Source organism: Melanerpes formicivorus, unplaced genomic scaffold (assembly GCF_026170545.1).
Source record: "Melanerpes formicivorus ecotype bairdi unplaced genomic scaffold, bMelFor1.0.p_v2 SCAF_33, whole genome shotgun sequence".
Taxonomy (NCBI): Eukaryota; Metazoa; Chordata; class Aves; order Piciformes; family Picidae; genus Melanerpes; species Melanerpes formicivorus.
The window spans coordinates 765,566-785,613 of record NW_027142385.1 but is presented as its reverse complement, the minus strand read 5'-3'; the positions used below and the strand labels follow the sequence as shown (position 1 = coordinate 785,613).

The window sequence follows — 20,048 nt, the reverse complement described above, 5'->3', positions numbered from 1 at the left end:
ATTGGAATGGGCTGCCCAGGAAGGTGGTTGAGTCACCAACCCTGGATGTGTTTAAAGGTGTTTTGGACATGTTGCTTGGGCATATGGTTTAGGAGTGAACCTTGTAGAGTAGGGTTGGTGATCCTGAGGGTCTTTTCCAACCTGAATGTTTCTGTGATTCTGTGAATTATGGAATGTGTAGATAAGCAAATGGTAAATTAATGAGGCTTTACAGTATATTGAATTAATCATGAGAGTTATTTTTTTTAGCTCAGCTAGATGTGCCTCTGGATTTATGATATGCTTCATATTTTCTTTATGTAGCTTGTTGACCTCAACTTTTCCAAGCCTTTTATTTAGAACTGTTTGTGTATGCTGCCTACCACGAGAACAGGAGACTGCTTTGTAACAGTTATAGCAGGAAGATAAATCTTGGCACACTAATAATTTAGTGACAATGAGGAGAGAAAAGGTTTTGGCAGGAGGAACTTTATCAGTGATGGTAGAGCAGGGAAGATGAGATCACTGGGTTCTGATGTACCACAGGCATTTTCTTCCTGCCTTCTCATCTGCCTGGAGACTTGGTTGCAACAGCCGTGGAATCAGAGAAAAATAAGACCAAGAAGACCTTAAGAGATCACCTAAATTCCACTCTCAAACAATGCAGGACCATCTCTCACACACACTGGCCTAACATCTCTTTCCAGCCCCTCATGCCATGACTCCTCCAGCAATCAATTTCAGCACCCAGTATCCTTACAGCAGGAAGGATTTCAGTCACATCTAATCTGAACTGAGTTTTCTTTGGCCATTTAAGATCATGTCTTCAAGTTCTGCCTCACATGGATATGAAGAACAGAAGATTCTCCTCCCCTTTCATCAGCTTTTATGAGACTGTCATCATCCCTACTTTAGGCTCTTTCCCTTCACTCTGAGTAACTGTAATCCATTAAAATTTCTGTAGCTCAATCCATTCTCTAGACCTCCCTGACTGATGTTCTCCTTTGGTTTCCCCAGTTGTCTCACGTTTTCCTCCAAGTACAGAGTGCAAACACATAGAGTGTTCCAGCTGAAGTGTTCTCAGTACTGGAGAGAGAGGAGGGAGCACTCCGGATGCCCTGCAAGGATGTGTGCCGACACAGGAACAGAGAGAAGACTTTCCCCTTGCACATGAGCATGTGTGACTGTACACACACAGCAGAGCCACATGGGCATGTACAAATAAACGTATAGCATGAAAGAAAGAAAGGAAGGAAGGAAGAGAGGGAAGGAAGGGAAGGGAAGGGAAGGGAAGGGAAGGGAAGGGAAGGGAAGGGAAGGGAAGGGAAGGGAAGGGAAGGGAAGGGAAGGGAAGGGAAGGGAAGGGAAGGGAAGGGAAGGGAAGGGAAGGGAAGGGAAGGGAAGGGAAGGGAAGGGAAGGGAAGGGAAGGGAAGGGAAGGGAAGGGAAGGGAAGGGAAGGGAAGGGAAGGGAAGGGAAGGGAAGGGAAGGGAAGGGAAGGGAAGGGAAGGGAAGGGAAGGGAAGGGAAGGGAAGGGAAGGGAGGAAGGAAGGAAGGAAGGAAGGAAGGAAGGAAGGAAGGAAGGAAGGAAGGAAGGAAACCCCAACACAACCCCCTGAACATTTACATACACAGAATCACAGAATCCACCAGGTTGGCAAAGACCTTCGAGACCATCAAGTCCAACCTATCACCCAACACCATCTAATCAACTAAACCATGGCACCTTAGGTGGCTCAGTTGGTAGCACATCAGACCCTTAATGGGAAGGTTGTGAGTTCAAGCCTGCAGTGGACAGTAGTGTCCTCCCTACTCTAGTCATGAGGTCTGTGGTGACAGGTTGGACTCGATGATCTTTGAGGTCTCTTCCAACCTTAGGAATACTGAAATACTGAAATACCAAGTGCCACATCCAGTTGTTTGTTAAACACTGCCAGGGACGGTGACTCCACCACCTCCCCAGGAAGCCCAAGTACAAAGGATTGAATAAAATCAGTCACACTGCAACACCAAGCCTTCTATTCCACATGGAATATCTACACATCCTTCCCACAGCACTGCACTGCTCCTTACACTAGCTCTCCACAGTCCCAACCCACTGTGTGCAAACCTGCCAGTACACAGCCTCTGCAATCCCCACGTTCCCTGGATCCCCCTCTACCCTAACACACGCTCTGGTGCTTGGTGTCTGCCCAGGTGAAGAGCTGGGTCTCCACCAGGCAGGACTCTGCTGCATTGTGTGTGTCTCTTTCCCACAGATAATTCCAGAGTTGTTTCTTTGCTATTTTTTTTTTTTCCCCCAAATGGCAGAAGTATTCATGAAATTCCTCAGCAGGACATGCCTTCAAATTAAAGGCTGGGTAAATGGTTCTGGCATTGGACAGCCCTGAGGCAGCTGGAGAGGGAAATTTTAGTTTTGCCTTTGTTGAAAATTTATATTTTTCACAGCTGTCAGGAACCTAAATCAATTGCAGTTTTACAGAAAAGATAAACTCCCTCACCCAGACAATCTCTAGCCCAGCCTTTAGATCTGCACCACAGGACATATTTCATATTTTTTTATTAAGTACATATTGGATTTATAGAAGAGAGTAAAAAAGATTACAGATGAATTCTTACAGACCAAGCACAGGTCTGGGAGGGCTGTTATGACAGGAAATTATGACCTTTATTTATTTATTTTTACTTTCCCCCCCTCCCCCCCCCACTGTAAGTCAACTTTCAACCCTTGGCTAATGCATTTTTTTCCCTCATGAGATCGTTGGGGTGTTGTGTTTTTTTTGGGGGGGCTAATGGATTCTGTCAATGCACTGTAGGAGCTGAATTTAAATTGTTTTGCTTAGGCATGATGTTGACAATTAGCTTAACGAAGTGACAGAAGAACTCATCAGGGCATTGGGCAAGCCCCAGCACTCTTGCAGAAGGTTCTTCTTGGAGCTCTGCAGCTCTCCCCCTGTTCTCTGCTCCCTCCCATGGCACCAAGGGGAGCTGTGAAAATACTCTTGCAGGGAAGAACTGGCTATATTGCAGCCTTATTTCACTTCATCAGTGGCATCTGAGCTGATGTTTCCCACCAGCAACCCACTCTGTTGCACAATCAGAAGCACAGTTACTGAGGGACTGGTGCAGGAGCAGAGGGCTGTGGTACCACAGTGTGATAGAAATCACAGCAGTGAGGGTGTTGGTTGAGGCTGGGGTTAATATTTGTCTTTGGTTTTGCCAGAAATGTTGCCATGGGGAACATGGCAGGCATTTACAGCATCTCCTGTTTTGGGTGCTTCCAGCAGGAGCCCATGGAGATGGAGCTGGAAGCAAACCAGAGTGGAAGTGGCTTCACTTCCAGCCTAGCTCAGCAACAGAGTGGATATTTGTCAGTGCTGGTCCTAAGGAAGGGAAGTTTGCTCACACTTCTTCCCTAAATGTTGTAATCAAACATTTACTAACTGAAGTAGGGCAGCCACTTCAACTGCTTGGTGTGACCATGCAACCTCTCCCAGCTAGGGAGACAGGTGACTACAAGGAGATGTTAACACTAGGTTTTGGGGTAATGTATTCTTGGATGTGGAAGAGCCTCCCTGAGTGATGGCTCAGGCTGGAGCTCAGCTCTTGTAGCATGCTTTAGAGTAATAAACACCATATTTTGCTCTCCCCGTCCAGGTTTGCATTTACCATGTCTTTTGTGCTTTGTTTTGTTTTGCTCAATGTGGGCTTGAGTTATATAAAAACTGGCTGAAACAGCCTCTCTAAAAGACTGATCTTGGCTGAAGCTAGACTTCACTTCCAGTCTAGGAAGATCTGAACAAGCTGGAGAAATATCTGGAAAACTTCTGAGGAGCTCTGATCTTATAAGATGACCAGATGAAGCTTGCAGCCCGAGGGAGGTTTGTGCAGTTAAGAGAGGTATACACAGACTCAGCTGGTGCCTTCTGAACCTTCTGAGGTTCATCTGACATTTTGCAAAGAACAGAAGTCCAGTGGCACTGCAGGTGTCAGGGCAATGAGTCATCTGGGAGGCTGAACAGCTTTGTCTGGATCCTTGGGTTCCAGCAGCCATACTCAGCAACCTAGTTATGAAACATGCAGGGCAATCTGCAGGGTAGTGAACTCTTTCCAGTTCCACTCAAATGAACATGAGAAATACAATCTCTCAGCAGTTTGCTCTTTTGCACATTGGCAGAGAAAAATAACAACTTTAACTACATTTTGTGAGGAAAATTAATTGAGCACTTACCAGCTAACAAACTAAGGCTCAGAATGTAACAGGCTAAGGTTAAAAATTCACTCCTGTCTAGCATCCCCCCACCTATCCCCCCAATCTTCTTCACAAAGTGCTCCCATGGAGTGATTGCCCTGTAAAGTAGCTTCACTTAAAAGGTGAAATACTTTCAGCTTGACATCATCTACAAATACCATAATATGCTTTGGGTTTATAACCTAATATTTTCCTGGTTGTGAGCCAGTATCTGGGAATCGTGAAATACTTTTTTTCCCCTGACTATATATTAGAGGAATGATAAGAAATCAGAACAGAGCTTAATACATATTTGTCTTTCCTTCTTAGCCCCTCAGAAGAATGCTTTACACAGAAGAAACATCTTTATCACTCACCTAGATGCATCAAGGCTTCCTTGTCCCAGGGCCAAGTTGCCACTCCAGCCAGCTCTTCCTCAGAGGAATTGGCAAAGAAGATGTTGAGGTGTGTGGATCCATCCAGTTTGAGTATGTTCTTGAGTTCGTTGACATCTAAGTATGCTCTGCAGAAAGAGTAAAGCATTCATTTGTCCTGAAGGTGACACAAAAAGCAGCAAAGCATTGAAGAAGTGTCACAACCCAAGCAGATGCCTCATAATATCCTCTGTATCAATCACCTGAAATATTTGCAAGACTCACTCCCAAACTTCAATTACTTTGCAGTCCTGTGGTGAATCTCATCTAAGAGCTTCAGGCCATTGATTAACTAAGGCCACAAAATCCAAGGTAAATACATAAAGCTGTCCCCATTGCTAAGATAAGTATAGGAATCTGTTCATTATGAATGTAATTAAGCAGGCATTATGGTCAGTAAATCCTTTTATATCAGCAGTTACCTTGCACATTTCTTCTGAGATGTTTATTATTGCTGCTTCCAATTTTCCTTCACAATAATGTGCTTCACATCTTCAGGCTAGCCCAACAACTAACAACAGCTTGCAGAGTGACTCCTTTAGCACCAGTGGCAGCCACTTGTGTTGAGATGTTCACCACTGAAACCTGACATAGGGTGGTTGGTGGGGAATTGCTGTTTCCAGCAAGCAAAGCTGTGCCAAGAGATCTCCTTGCAAGAGAGCTATCACATTGTGACAGACATTCCCAAGGCTCCTTAGGTCCCCACCCTGGGTGAGCAGCACTTTTTGGCTTTGGGTAGGTCTGAAGCCTTCAGAGCAATCTCCTTGCAGAGAAGCAAAGCCAATCCCTTAAGCCTGATGGCCACTGGAAGCACTTTTTGCACTCCTTTAGACTTGGTCAACACTGCAACCCAGGAGCTATTTGTCGACCATGGCGCCACATTGTTTTCGGTAGCATTGTGATGCTCTGACTTAGAGGAAAGCTAGAGCAAGTGAAGCAGAGGAGTAAAGCCATTGGTTCTCTTTCCAGCTCACATTGTCTTTTGATAATGAAGTGTTGTGCTAACACAAGATCTAAAATACAGATAACTTGTCCTATCTTCACTTGACAGGTAAAAACAGCAGGGAGATCACACTGAGGCAAGCATGATGGACTAGTTTGTAAGGAAAGCAAACCATGATGGTCTTGAGCAGGTTGATTCCTGCTTCTAAAGTCTCCCTCTCCCTATGTGTAGGGGTGTGCACAGGGCTCATGTAGCTCTCACAAACCAAAGGCAATCACATTCACTAAGCAGTGTTCCTTGCATACTTTGCAAGGCTTTTGTTCCCAGAAGGGTAAAGAAAAAATAGGGGATCTGGCTCAGCACCAAGATCTTTCTGTCCTTCCCTGGAGGACTCCCCAATGGAAAACACATTCATATTTCCACAATAGCTTCCCCTGCCACTTGCTGAAGTCATTGCCTCCAAAATAGTTCATGGCTGGGTGTCCCCAGGCCCTCGCTGACTCATGGAGGAAGATGTGCTCTTTGGGGACACCAGTAGAAGGGTATGTTTCCATTCCATACAGTGTTTATCTTCCAATCAAATGTGGATGACATCCTGAAGGACAGGTCAGCACTGTGACCCTTTACACATTTCTCATCTTTCCACTGTTCCCAACACATCTTTGGAAAATACACAGCACTTCCCCTTAACTCCTCAAGCTTGCTCTGCATGCATCTGTCCAATGTTCTGAGGGTGTGCACAACCTATTTCCAAGGTCATCTTTGTGCATTCAAAAACATCTTTTCCAAACATGGGCTCACACTTACACATGTTCACGAGCAACAGTTTGAGATTACATATCAAAGCTCTTGTGGATTTCCAAATGAAAGTGTGAGTGCAATGGGGGAACATGGGATGGAGGATGTGTGCCTGTGAAGGGCACAATGTGTATGTAGGCATGTATGGCAGTATCAGGAGAAAACAGCAAGGAAACATGTAAGAAGGCAAGTGGGAGTGGTGTGATACTTTGTGCAAGAGAGAAAAGGACAGAAAAAGAAGCATTATACACCTCTTAAGTAGATTAGTGTTTGCATCCCGGGAGGAAGGCCACTGTCTGGACTGAGACTGTGGCTATCGACTCTGGACTGTAGGAGTGACCACACTCAAGCTCCCCTCCTGAGAACACCATTTTTATCCTTACTCTTATGTTTTCAAATAACCTAAACTAATATTACTTCATTCTCAGGTGCCTCCATTCTGATTGTTTCCAAACTTCAGTCCCCTTTTATACGCTCAGTGCACGGCCACACTGCTCTCTCACTTCCCTAAGGCTGTGTGCACCAGCACCCAGGGCTGCTCCATGCAAGGATGGTTTCTGGAGACGGCATCCAGAGCAGACAGCATTTAACTAGCTGGCCAGTGATGTCAGTGCATCACCGAGACTTGACTCATGTCTTACGTAAATGCACTGTACAAAGTCAGTTGGACTTGGGTTTCTAGCAGCTCCCTGACCACTGCTTCTCTGTGAGCCAACGGAAGTCTGCGAACGAGCAGAACCACAGAGTGCTGTTGGAAGGAACCTCGGGGATCAAACGGTGTAAGGACGGAATGCTAAGAGGATTTTCAGCAAAGCATCTGTGCAGGAGGAGGGTAAACAGATTGTGCTTGGAAGGGAGGAACTGCAAACCCCTCGCGAAGAGCAGTCAGCAACCCCCAGCACATAAACATGCTCCGGCATTCGCTCGGGCAGATCCCTTGCAAGCGTGTGAGCATGTGCCTGCATGTGCGTGCATGAGGAGAGCTGCGAGTGTGTAACCAGGGCTTTGGACTCTGCACACATGCAAGGCAGCCAAGAGTATGTATGCAAAGGATCCAGCCTCTGTCTCTGTGTGTGTAAGAGATAAAAACATGAAGCTGGAATTCCATCCTCTCCTTCCTCCCCATGTTTCTAATAACCTCCCATCTCTATCCATCATCACCACATTCCTACACTCAAGGAGGCATAAATTAACTACTTTTGCAGTTCATGTCCAACGATGTAGCTGCAGGCAGCAGACCCAACAGTTACCAGGTCAAAATAGTTTTCAGTTATTGTGGTGGACTGGGCTGACTCCCCCCTGCTGCTGCGGCTGCTTTGTTATCAGCCCGGACTATCTGACCCAATGCAATCCACGAGCATTGCTTACACTTCTCAAGGTTATGTGGGTCCCCTGATAGAGGACATAATGTCTGCCACATGGGCTCATGCCAAAGAGAGCCAAAGAGCCCAGCCTTTCCAGCACTGCCAAACTCGCATTTCAAAGACATGAGTGCAGCCCTGGAAAGGGATCAAAGCCTTTCCAACTGTCATTAGAATATTTCCTTTATGCATCTCTCTGTGAGTGCCAGCAACATATTTCATAAAATTCATTGGCTCGAGATGGTACCTCCAACATAAACCTGAATGGGGGAACTGTCAGGGCAAGTCTGTGTGGAAAACAAAACAAAACCCAAAGCACAACAAAACACGTGTAATTCCTGTAATGGAAAAAACATACGATGCTCTGAGCGTGCCTTGCTCCAGAAAGCCTAATGAGGCTATTAGTGCATCATAAAAGGTCTCCTCTGCTGGAATCTGTTTTAGACATAGAAATTCTATGGGCTGTTTAAGGCCATTTGGGACACCAAATCATATCAGGCAATGTGCACATTCCCACCCAGATCTTTTCATCGACTCACTTGTCCAAAGCACAGCTTTGGATGTTTTTTTCCCTCCACTGCAGTGTAAGTAGCCCTCTGAAACTGCAGTGTGCAGCAGCTCACCCTTAGCCAGCAAGCCCCAGACCCCAGGCAGTAATACATATCCCATACGGTGCTCCAGTTTCAGCCTAATGGAGTCTTCAGCTCATCCAGCAGTGTCTCGCCACTGCCTGGCTCACCACACAGCCTGCCCCATCAGTCACACCAGGCATTATCCCCCTGCCTGTCTCCTCTGTCAAGCCATTTCCTGTTCATTTAGACTGCAGCTTCACTGCATCAGGACTTATCTTGGGCAACCAGTTGAAGCCCTCAGCCATCAGCTCCACCTGCCCATGGGGACCACTGTGAGTAGCTGCCTTCTATTGGCCCTCAGCGCCAAAGCCATGTCTACATCTAGCAACCAATCTCTGCTACTTAGCTACTAACACATTTCACAATGGCTTTTAACCTCAGCTGATACCAGGTTTACTCGTGCTAAAGCTAGCCCTAATGGCTAGAGTCAAGCAGTTTTACAGCAGGGTTGGAAACTCTTCCTGCCTTGCTTTTTGCCAGGTCAGAGGGTGGCTTTCCCAAGTTCCCCTAACACAGCTAGGGTGCAACCTCTTGCAGTCCTGGTTGTTTTTGCAAGGAACATGGAGCCTTTCAGCCCTCATTGTTAGGAAATGTTTTCTACTGTTTGCTTGGAGTTATTTCTCTATTTGACTTTGTTTTTTTCCTTCAAAGACAAGTGTCACTTTACAGCAAGAAAACAAACAGGGTACTTAAGGGATTACTTGCAAGACTCCACCCGAACACTGAGCAGGACCTCTGCTATCTGCTCATTGTGGAGTGTGGGCTCCAGCTGCCTGATCAGTCTGTTAGGAATAAAAGGCACTGCATTTCATCACTCAAAATGCAAAACAGAAAAAATCCCCAAACCACCAGCATCTTCTGCAATGGGGAGTCAGCCTCCAAGTCTACTGTTTATCTCTTGACACACAGTCTCCTGTCCTTTACCAGCATACGGCAGGACAGAGGAAATCTGCTGGAATCATAGGACCCGGTACGTCACTCTCCTTCGTGAGACTCCCTGTCTCTGCTGTCATTTAGTGCTCCCAGAAAGCTGTCAGCTCAGCCTAATCCATGGTATACAGTTCAGGAGACAGAGAGAAAGCTTTTCTGGACAGCGCTGGCAACACTCACAGGCAGCCTATGACAGATCCAGGTGCGGCTCCCAATGTGGTGTTGCTGATGTGTCTCAGCCATGTTCCTTTTGTCCCTCCAGCTCTGACCATGGCCCCAGGATTGACAACAACTCATTAGAGCAGCAGTCAGTATGTGGACAGTCACCCAACAATCATCTGCCCCATTTGTTCCACCAACATGGGGGGTCCAAGCTTTTAGGGTGCAGCGTCCACCTAGAGATTTTCAATAGCCACAGTGAACAGTAGGAACAGACTTGAGATAAATCACAGAATCATACAATTATTAAGGTTGGAAACAACTTCTAAGATCATCAAATCCAACCATCAACCCAACACCACCATGCCCACTAAAATGATGTTCTTCCTGAAGGAAATGGAAAGAGCCATGCCTTCAACAGCACTGGCAGCTGACTTTGAGAAGGAGCCATTTGGCAGACGTGCACGAGAGTAATTTAGCTTTTTCCCCTGTGATTTCTCAGTCTTGGGTGGTTGGACACAGACCTTTCCTTTTGGAGATGAAATGCTGATGCCAGCATATAAGCTGCCTTTTGTCTTCTGGCATAGAGGGACAGAAAAACATGCCTGGAAAGGAAAGGATGCTCAGAGGCCATCACTGCTGGCCCTTCACCCCAAAGCAGGGGCATCTCCTGGTGTCACATCAAGTAAACTTTGATCTAGCTCATACTTCAGACTACACATGACAAGGACTCTGCCACTGTCCCAGAACCCTGCAGCCCATGTTTTGATACCTTTAGAGTCAGGAAGCTTTCCTGGTCTGCCTGAGTCTGTTTTGCTGTAACAGATGTGCACAACGTAGTGCAATCCCCTGAGCCAGGCGATTAGATGTTTTGCTTTACCAAACCTATTACTTATTTGAAAACTTATTATACCTCCTGTAAACCATTTCATTTTTAGGCTAAACCCACCTTGTTTCTTCAGCCAGTCCCCACTGGTTATATTTCTTAAGAGCTCTGGTCATTCCTGATGCTCCCATCTGCACTCTCCATATCTTTCTCAAAGGCAGGTCATCAAAAGAGGACAGACTTCTCAAGCTGAGAGCTTATCAGTGCCACGTAACTGCTACATTTGTCCTGTCTATCACCTCCAATCTGACATAAAGTGCCCAGCAGAGATTTCAGACATACAAACCTTTCTAATTTTTTTCACCCTCCATTTTTCATTTATTTTCTGCCTAAAGTGCTACAGGCCTATCAAAACCCCAAAGTCAAAAAGACAATCTACAAACCCTGTTTAGCAGTGAACTGGCAGTGAGATTTCTGTCTGACTTGGTGTTGAAGATTTGCCTTCACTGGCAAAGTTAATTCTGCTCCTCATCTCAGATGGATTGCCATAAATCATGTGCAGCAGGAAGTGTGCCTCATCTACATTTAGTTTAGTGTTAATTTAAGACACTGGTGTAAGTGTAGTAAAAGTCATGATAATTTATTGATAAAGGTATAAATCTTTCAGTGATTGGGACAGAGCCTGAAATAGAGCAGAGCCAGAATATTACAAGTGAAAGGCTTCAGGTCCCAATTTAGATCCAGATCACTGCCTGCGTTCACACTGAAATCCAAATGTGTAACTGCAGTTCTGACTGCATCCAAACCAGGCAGTCACTGGGTCATGTCCACAAGCATAAATTGTGAGCACTGTCAGCACATGCAGGCTTGGCAGCTTGGAAAGAATTTTGGTTTATTCACTTCAGCAAAATGTCCTCTTCAGCCCCCAAACCTGCTCTCCTGTTACAAGAGAGGAGAAATGTTTTGGCCAGAAAAATACTAATGATAAGGGTCCAAGAAAAGACACTGAGGAGAACTGTACGAATGGAAACCCAGCTTCCTGGGTAGGTGTGGCAGCCTGTGCTGGGCTCTGTGGCACTAACACATTCAGGGGAGCTGGTTTAAGCTGGACAAAGTCTTTTTACATCAGTGGCCAGTCCTACAGTTAAGACCAATGCTAAGCAACACATGTTACAAAATCAAAGCCCACATGGCTACAAAAGCCTGGGTGTTCTTTGGTCCCAGGGTGCACTCCTTTCCAAACTACATTAATTTTACCATTATGCTTTACTCACCCCATGAGAAGAAATCATATTCTAGACAGAAAATAAGGGGTTTACTGTGTGCAATACGAGAAACTTTTGGACTTAGAGCTTCCTTGTCCTGCAACACAGAGAGCAGCTCCTTGGTCTAGCATAGAGAATTCTTACAATTGTCAAGTCCTCAGTTTCATTCCAGTTGCTCTGAAATGCTGGCTTCCCAGCAGGGCAGTCCCAAAACCAAGCACATTTCTACTGTAACAAATCTGTAGGACTGCAAGGGAAAAACTCACTCCATGCATAAAGGAAATTTGCTATCAAGTTCCAAAAATCATTCTTCTCATCTATAGAACCCTAATGGCACAGCCCTGATCAGCCCTATCTGACTTTATGATAAAAGGCCTCCAATAAATGATGCAGGTTTAGTTCATGCAGTTCCTCATAGGTAACTTCTGGATCTTGTAAATGAAATACCTACTTAACAGGCTGAATGACAGCAATGGGTTGGAATAAACCTTATGGTTGGATTCCTCCAAACTCAGCTCTGGGTCCTCTCTTGGTTTGGTCCATGTGAGCTTGTACTTTGAGCCAACTTCTGTTCTCAGTGGCTTGCATACAAGTAACAGCACTGACTGTGATGTATTTGCTCCAGTGTAAATCTAGAGTTAGTCAGAGCAAAATTTGATTCTCAAAGCAGGTTCAGGTTCAAATCCAAAATCTCAAAGGAAACCTCAGTTGCAACGACCAATTTTTGCCCAATTTCTGGCCAACACAACTTGCTTTTTTAAGGAGGGAGGCGGGTTTCCTCAGATCTCCACACAGATTCTCTCAAAGGTTTGCAAATCCTTGCCAAATCCTTCACAAACCTGGGCTGAGATTCAGAAATACAGTGAAAACAGATATTTATTTTTTTTTTCTCGGCACTTTTGCTGCTGGTTCTGGCCAGGATAAGAAAGAGCAGAGGCTCAGGGAACAAGAATGGGGAAAAGATGATGTAAAAATTTTCAAATGTCAAACATGCTCTGTCTGAGCTCTTGGCAAAAGTTTGGAGTGGCTGCTAGTGTACACAAAATGATCTGTTCCCTCTCTCTCTTTATCCTCCCAGGCTTTGCTGTCTGCCTCTTATACCAGAGACCCCTCTTTTATCACAGAATGATAGAATGGTTTAAATTGGAAGGGACCTTAAAGATCACTTAGTCTCAACCTCCCCACCATGGGCAGGGATATCTTCAACTAGAGGAGGTTGCTCACAGCCGCATCTAACTTGGCTTTGAACACTTCCAGGGGTGAGGCATCCATAGCTTCCCTGGGCAACCTGTTCCAGTGTCTCACCACCCTCATGGTGAAGAACTTCATCCTAAAACCCAACCTAAATTCACCTTCTTTCAGTTTAAATACATTACCCCATATCCTCTCACTGCATGCCCTTGTAAATTCCTTTATATGCAATCTTTACACGGGTTTATAAAGAGTTGCAGTGCTACAAACCATAAATATGTGATCAGTGAGCCTTCTTCCTTTGCAAGGTCTACATCCAAGAGTGGAGCAGCACTTGAGTTCACTCATGGAATCACAGAAAACATCCCATTAGGAGAGATCTCAAAGATATCCAGTCCAACCCTCAAGCAGGCACTGAAGGATCAACACTAAACCTAAGCACCCTAAGCACCAGGTCCACACACTGCTAAACACTTCCAGGAATGGTGACTCCCATCAATGACCTGGGCAGACCATTCCAATGTTTGATAATCCTCTCAGTGAAGAAATATTTCCTAACATCCAGCCTGAACCTCCCCAGGCACTGCCTGAAACCTTTTCCTCTAGTCCTGACACCAAGGAGAAGATGCTGCCCCTTCCTCGCTCCAACCTCCCTTCAGGTAGTTGCAGAGAGCAATGAGTTCTCTCCTCAGCCTCCCCTTCTGTGCGCAGCAAAAACTGAAAAGCCCCATTTCCTCACACAGCCATAAAAATAATGAAGGCAACCAACAGAGAACTAGGAAAAGATATGGTGGCTGGCCAGCTTGCAGGGAGAAAACAAAAAAGGAAAGGAAAACAGAAGGAAAGCCTTGGCAAAGAGAATTGCGATCTTACTGTATGATTAACTTCCGAGACAGCGAGTAGGATTAAAGCATGGAACGTTTCAAGACACATCTCCTCAAAACAGCAAAGCATTCTGAAGCATAGATGCACATTTCACAGACCTTTGAAATCAGCACCACTGGCAGGTTTATTTGTTTTGATTGTCTCTTTCCCTTTCTTTTACTACTTTCTGCCTTCCCCCCCCCCCCCCCCCCCCCCCCTTTTCAAGATGAGAGCCAAATGACCCATGAGAAATGTACTGTAATTTGTCTCTTATCCATCTCTCATCTCCATCTGATATTCCCTCTGCCCTGGTTACCCTGATGTTTTTCCAGACTCTACAGGCTGAACCATTGTAACAAGGAGAAAAGTCAAATGATAAAGAAGTGGTGTAAAAAGATATTTTCAGGAACCAGTGCTGTTAAAACAGAATCCCTTTGCCTCTTTTCCCAACCCCCTGTTGGCTGCAGCAAACCTCATTCATGAACACTGGAGAATTTCAATCAGTATGGGAAGGTATATATGTATATATACACACACACACACATATATATACACACACACATATATAGGCTATTTTAACTTACATCAGTTATACTGCTTGGCACTTCCACAGTGTTTCCCCTCTGGGCCTCAAAATGCTTCCTAAACATGAAGGGAGAAATTCCACACTGGTCAAAGCCCTGACACAAGCCCTCTGCACTGCTCCATATTCCCTCCAAGTGCTTAAGTGATAGCAGCATGGGACAAGAGCCCTTGCGGTGGGCCTGACCTCCATGAAATAGGCAAATGGAATAATCATCCCTTTCTTACAGATGGAGAAAATGGAGGTAGAGAAATGCAACAATTTGGTCAGAGTAACAAAATCATTCAGTGTGACAGCTAGGATTAGAAACGTCATCTAGGCTGCCCAGGGCAGGTAGTGGAGTATCCCTCTCTGGAGATATTCAAGACCTGCCTGGATGAGTTCCAGTGTGACCTGGATCAGGGAAGTCATTGTGCCCCTGTACTCAGCACTGGTTAGACCACACCTTGAGTCCTGTGTCCAGTTCTGGGCTCCTCAATTCAAGAAGGACATTGAGACTCTTGAATGTCTCCAGAGAAGGGCAACAAGGCTGGGGAGAGGTCTCCAGCATAAGCCCTGTGAGGAGAGGCTGAGGGAGCTGGGGTTGTTTAGCCTGGAGAAGAGGAGGCTCAGGGGAGACCTCATTGCTGTCTATAACTACCTGAAGGGAGACTGTAGCCAGGTGGGGGTTGGCCTCTTCTCCCAGGCAAGCAGCACCAGAACAAGAGGCTCAAGCTGTGCCAGGGGAAGTTTAGGCTGGAGGTGAGGAGAAAGTTCTTCTCAGAAAGAGAGATTTGCCATTGGAATGTGCTGCCCAGGGAGGTGGTGGAGTCACCGTCCCTGGAGGTGTTCAAGAGGGGACTGGAAGTGGCACTTGGTGTCATGGTTTAATAGTCATGAGGTGTTGGGTGATAGGTTGGACTTGATGATCTCTGAGGTCTTTTCCAACCTTATTGATTCTATGATTCTATGATAGGTGACCCTGCTCTGACAACCAGTTTGGACTGGATGATCTTTCGAGGTCCCTTCCAGCCCCTAACATACTGTGACCTTTTGACCCAATGTTCTGTGACAATATGGATCACCTTTCTTTTAAATGAGCAGTGGCTTGTGTTACCAATCCTTTACATTTTCTGCTGGTGGCCACTCATGGTATTTGCCAATCTTTGACTCGTATTTTACAATCTCCAAAAAAGTCCTGAAGGTCCAGTGGTCAGCAGATGAAAGTCTGAGCTCTCTACAATAAGCTGGTCCTTCCTGAATCCCTTAGCTTCATTGTTTCTGAAGACAAGGCTGCACATTGACCTCATAAACAGCTTTTCTTCTGAAACCAGGGCTCTGCTTTCAATGAGTGAGCAGCCACCACTCTAATAATATTTGGCATTTACATACCACCTCTCATCCCAAAGCTTCCAAGAACAACCAACAGATAATGCTGCACAATAGTTCAAGCAAAGGACATTTTGGGTTCAGTCACCAGAACAAACCTGATTTTTTTTATGAAAAGCACCAGAGACCAGGAATGCAGCCTGTCATCACTCCTTTGAATCAGGTCAAGAGTTGGGCACAGCCTCTGTTAATCAGCCTGGAAGTTAGAGATCAAGAGGAAACCTGAGGCTTTGACACAGAATTTTCTTTAATTATAGGAGGAGCTCATCAAAACTATCTCTGTTAAAGTTGTCTAACAATTTCCACAACCAATATTCAACTCTAGCCTTGTCTTTCTCATCTCCATTCTAGTGGCTGTGGGGTCAAGCTTGAGGTCACACTTGCAGCCTGCTCAAGCAAGTGCCTGGCTGGCGTGACCCTTGGGAGTCACAGCTGGAGTGACTCAGGTTTTGGAACTTCTGGAGAACTAGCAAATGCTTTGTGTTCCCTCTTTAAAATCCATGGAAAGCAGGTGGTCATTCTACCAGGAGGATACTGCTCATTCCTGTGCTCCATCTCCCTATGCCCTCTGCCTTCAACAGCGGGCAGGCAGGATGGGTCAGGACCCTGCCAGGGTGGGCTCTGGTGGGTCACCTCCCATGGAATATTTGGGATTTTCAGGAAGCTAAACACAGGCCAGAGCTGGGATCACTATGGCCTTGGGGTGCTTGCAGTTAGGTTGGAATTAGCCACAGATCCTGTGGAAGGGTGACACATGGCACCATGGCCAGGGTGTGCAGTTGGGACTTTAAGGGGCTGGTCCTTTAGCATCTTCCCTAAGCAACATGCAGTAAAAACTGCAGGATGAAAAAAAAAAAAGAGAACAAGATCAAATTCTTTGCTCCTTTCATCTCACTTTTTGACACTAATCCTCCCTGCACATAAACCCCGTGCCACAGAGTGAGATATACATTGCTATTGGAATGAAGAGAGACTTGGAATCGGGCCGACATCAGCAGAAAAAATCAAATGGAATCATATATAACCACAAAGGACCTAACATGTTTATTGCAGATACTGCTGGAGTTGATGGGCCAAAATAACCACTCCAAATATGGATCTTGCATAACATCCCTTTTGCTTCTTCTCTTCTTTTGTTTTTACAACTCGTGGACTCCCAAATGTCAATTTTTAACCTCCTGGCAGGGTTGTGCATAAAGCTGGTCCTGCTGCAGCGGGCACATCCTCAATGGCTTATGGTTAGGATAATCTCAATTTTCCTCTGTTCTGAGGGAGAAATGAAAACCTGATTCAAACGAGACTGGTTGAAATTTCCTCTTAATTGCTCTTCCCCAGGAATGGGTAGGAGACACCAAAGCGAGATCACAAAGAACGTCATCTCATGATGGAGATTTCAGTTCAGGGAAACCCAAAACCTTGTGCCCTGGCACTAAGAGCCTCACATTGCCAAAGGCTAGGAGATTTTTTTTTGTCTCTCTCTTTTAAAAGAAAGGCTAATATTTAGCTCCTTTGGTTTTTTTATTTAGCTCCCCTGTTTTTATCAGGGGGTATTGATGGATCATACCAATTAGTCTTTGATCTTCAACAGTGAGGTCCTGAACAGAGTTTTAAAGGACAAAAAACTAAAAATGAATAGTCAGATTCTAAGAAACACTAGATATGAGATCATAAAATCATAGAATCAAAAAGGTTGGAAAAGACATCAAAGATCACCAAGTCCAATCTATCACCCAAGACCTCATGACCACTAAACGACAGCAGGTTACTCGTGCTCTTTCCTCGTAGTGAAGAGATTGCTAAGAAAGAGAAAATGTCAGTTTCTGAAAGAGAAATTTCATGGAAGAACATTTAGCTTTGATGTCTTCAGAATCCGCAGTAAATTGCCAGGTGATCTGGAAGAAACCCCAACAACACACCTGCAAGGAAAACAGTTCAGAGTTGCAGAAAGAAAATATTATGAGCAGTGGATTTCCTAAATCAAATATTATTATTTTTATTTCTATTCCTGTTCCCTCTGAAGACGAAAAGAAAGGAAAAGAAAGAGCAGGAGACAGGACTTAGTAGATTACTACTTTGTCAAGCAACTCTGTTGGGAGACAGATGTGGCAGCAATGGCTGTAACAGATACTGCTAACTTAATTAACTCCCTGACATCAAAATCCTGCCCCTCATTTCTCTCTGTTGAGTCAGACAAGCAGCAGGAGGAAAGATACAAATGTGCCTTTTCAAAACACCCAAGACCTTTCAGACTTTCTGGTTTTCAAACTTATGCAGGACTCACAACTTCTGCAGAGACACAAGGTAAAGCAGACAGCATTGTACATGTGTGCTTCTGAGAGCAGATGTTTTTGAACTGAAGGATAGAGCAAGAAGAAAAGATCCTCTACCCCTTAAATAATGAGCAAGAGACAGAATGCCCAGGTTATTAGGCAGATGGAAGGACATTTGGGTTGCTTCACATCTGGATCTGCTAACCCATGCACCAGAAAACAGGCACTATCAGTCCAAAACATAAGGCTGATTGTAAGCATTCCCTGAAGGACACATTTCCCAAGACCCTACAAAATTGGGCTGGCAGCTCATGAAACGTACAATACTGATCCAGCATGTAACAGTAAACTATAGGAAATCATACCCATATATTTGGCCTTCAGATACAAGTGCAGGAATTGCCTCTTTTGGCACCACAAGCCTGTGGATCCACGTGAATCAAACACAGGCCTCTAGCAAAGGGCTATGAGAATGCAAAGCTCTGCTCTCCACTGTGGAATACTGACACGAGAAGGGGAAAGCTCTAACTTGCCTTTATGGCAAAGTTCTTGACCAAGTGCTGCCATGAGTATGACTCTATAGACAGGCCTCAGAGTATAATGTCCCCATAACACTTGCACTCTCTGTTACCTATTTGAGTATCTCAGCCACACATCAACTTCCACTCTGGTTTGCTGCAGCAACTTATTGTTTACATGGTGCTAACGACTATCGCAGGACTGAAGATATTGATCATCCACTGACTTCAATTTTGGGCTCCTTACAACAAGAAGGATGTTGAGGTCCTGCAGCAGGTCCAGAGAAAGTTGACAAAACTGGTGAAGAGTCTGAAGAACAAGTCTTGTGAGGAGTGGCTGAGGGAAATGGGACTGTTAGTTTGCAGAATAGAAGGTGGAGGGGAGACCTTGTGGCACTCTACAACTCCCTGAAAGGAGGTTGGAGCTAGGTTGGTGTTGGTCTCTTCTCCCTAGTAACAAGCACTAGGACAAGAGGAAATGTCCTCAAGTTGCACTGGGAGAGGTTTAGGTTGGATATTAGAATAAACTTCTTCTCTGAAAGAGAAGAGAAGAAAGGAGAAGAGACAAGAACCCTCTCAACCACTGGAATGGGCTCCCCAGATTGGTGGTTGGATCCCCATCCTTGAAGGTGTTTAAAAGACACAGAGATGTGGTGCTGAAGGACATGATTTAGCACCAGGCTCAATGATCTTGAAGGTCTTTTCCAACCAAAAAAGGATTCCATGAATCCATGATGACTACAAAACCAGCTTTGTAAGGGATCCAGCAGAAATTTCAGGCTGTCATTTGTGTCCACTGTTTCCCACACACAGACCCTGAGTTACACAAGTCCACATTTACAACTGTAAGTTGCCATGAAATGTCTTGCAGCTCCCTGTCAAAGACAGAGTGAGGCTGTTATGGATTCTGTCACTTCCATAACTCCTCTGCTGCCAGCTCAAGCACACATCAAGAACTTTGCAAACCTGACATCTTGCCTCATTTAGTTGTGGGAGAAGAGAAGGCATCCCAGAACCACCTTTTGGACTATCTCCTCCTGATGCTTTTCTAGATCAAAACCTGGAAATGCTTCAGGTATTGTTCACAGAATCACAGAATGGTAGGGGGTTGGGAGGCATCAAATCCAACTCCCCTGCCAAGACAAGTTCACCTAAAGAAGATGACACAGGAACACATCCAGGTGGGTTTTGAATGTCTCCAGGAATGGAAACCTATCTGAGTAGTGCTCTGGGTAGACTACCTCTCTGGGTAGTGCTCCAGCCAGTGCTCCACCATGCTTAAATCAAAGGAGTTCCTCCTCACTGATAATGAAGTTTCCACATGGATAAAACAAGTGCTTTGTGTTTGATCAAGACAAGGATAGCTAAAGGTTTGTGCCTGCTTTTTGAAGACAAACCAAGAGACTCTGAAACAAAACCACATGAAGAAATCTATAACCAGAGGTAAAACCATCAGAAGAATTCTGAGTGCAGAGGAGGAGGTCAGGAACTCCTGGACCTTTTCTGAATCCAACTAGGTACAAGGGGGAACCAAACAGCACACATTTCTTCAGGCAAAATGGGAGAAACACTCTGATGTGTCTGACGGAAGCATTTTACTCTGTGTTTGGGAGTTTATCATGACCGATCAATTCTGGAAGAATTAGTGAGTGAGTTCTGGGTTTTGGCACTGACACAGTCGTGGTAAAAAGGCTGGA

The 20,048-nt window shown here is 45.1% G+C and overlaps 1 protein-coding gene across 1 annotated transcript in view; it reads right to left on the bottom strand.

The window, feature by feature from the left end:
* PAPPA (pappalysin 1) overlaps positions 1 to 20,048 on the bottom strand; it is a 210,725-nt gene that overhangs the window by 145,616 nt on the left and 45,061 nt on the right. Inside the window, exon 3 of the mRNA XM_068155635.1 lies at positions 4,587 to 4,732. Within this exon, the coding sequence (XP_068011736.1) occupies positions 4,587 to 4,732 (146 nt within the window). The remainder of the gene's footprint in view (positions 1 to 4,586; positions 4,733 to 20,048) is intronic.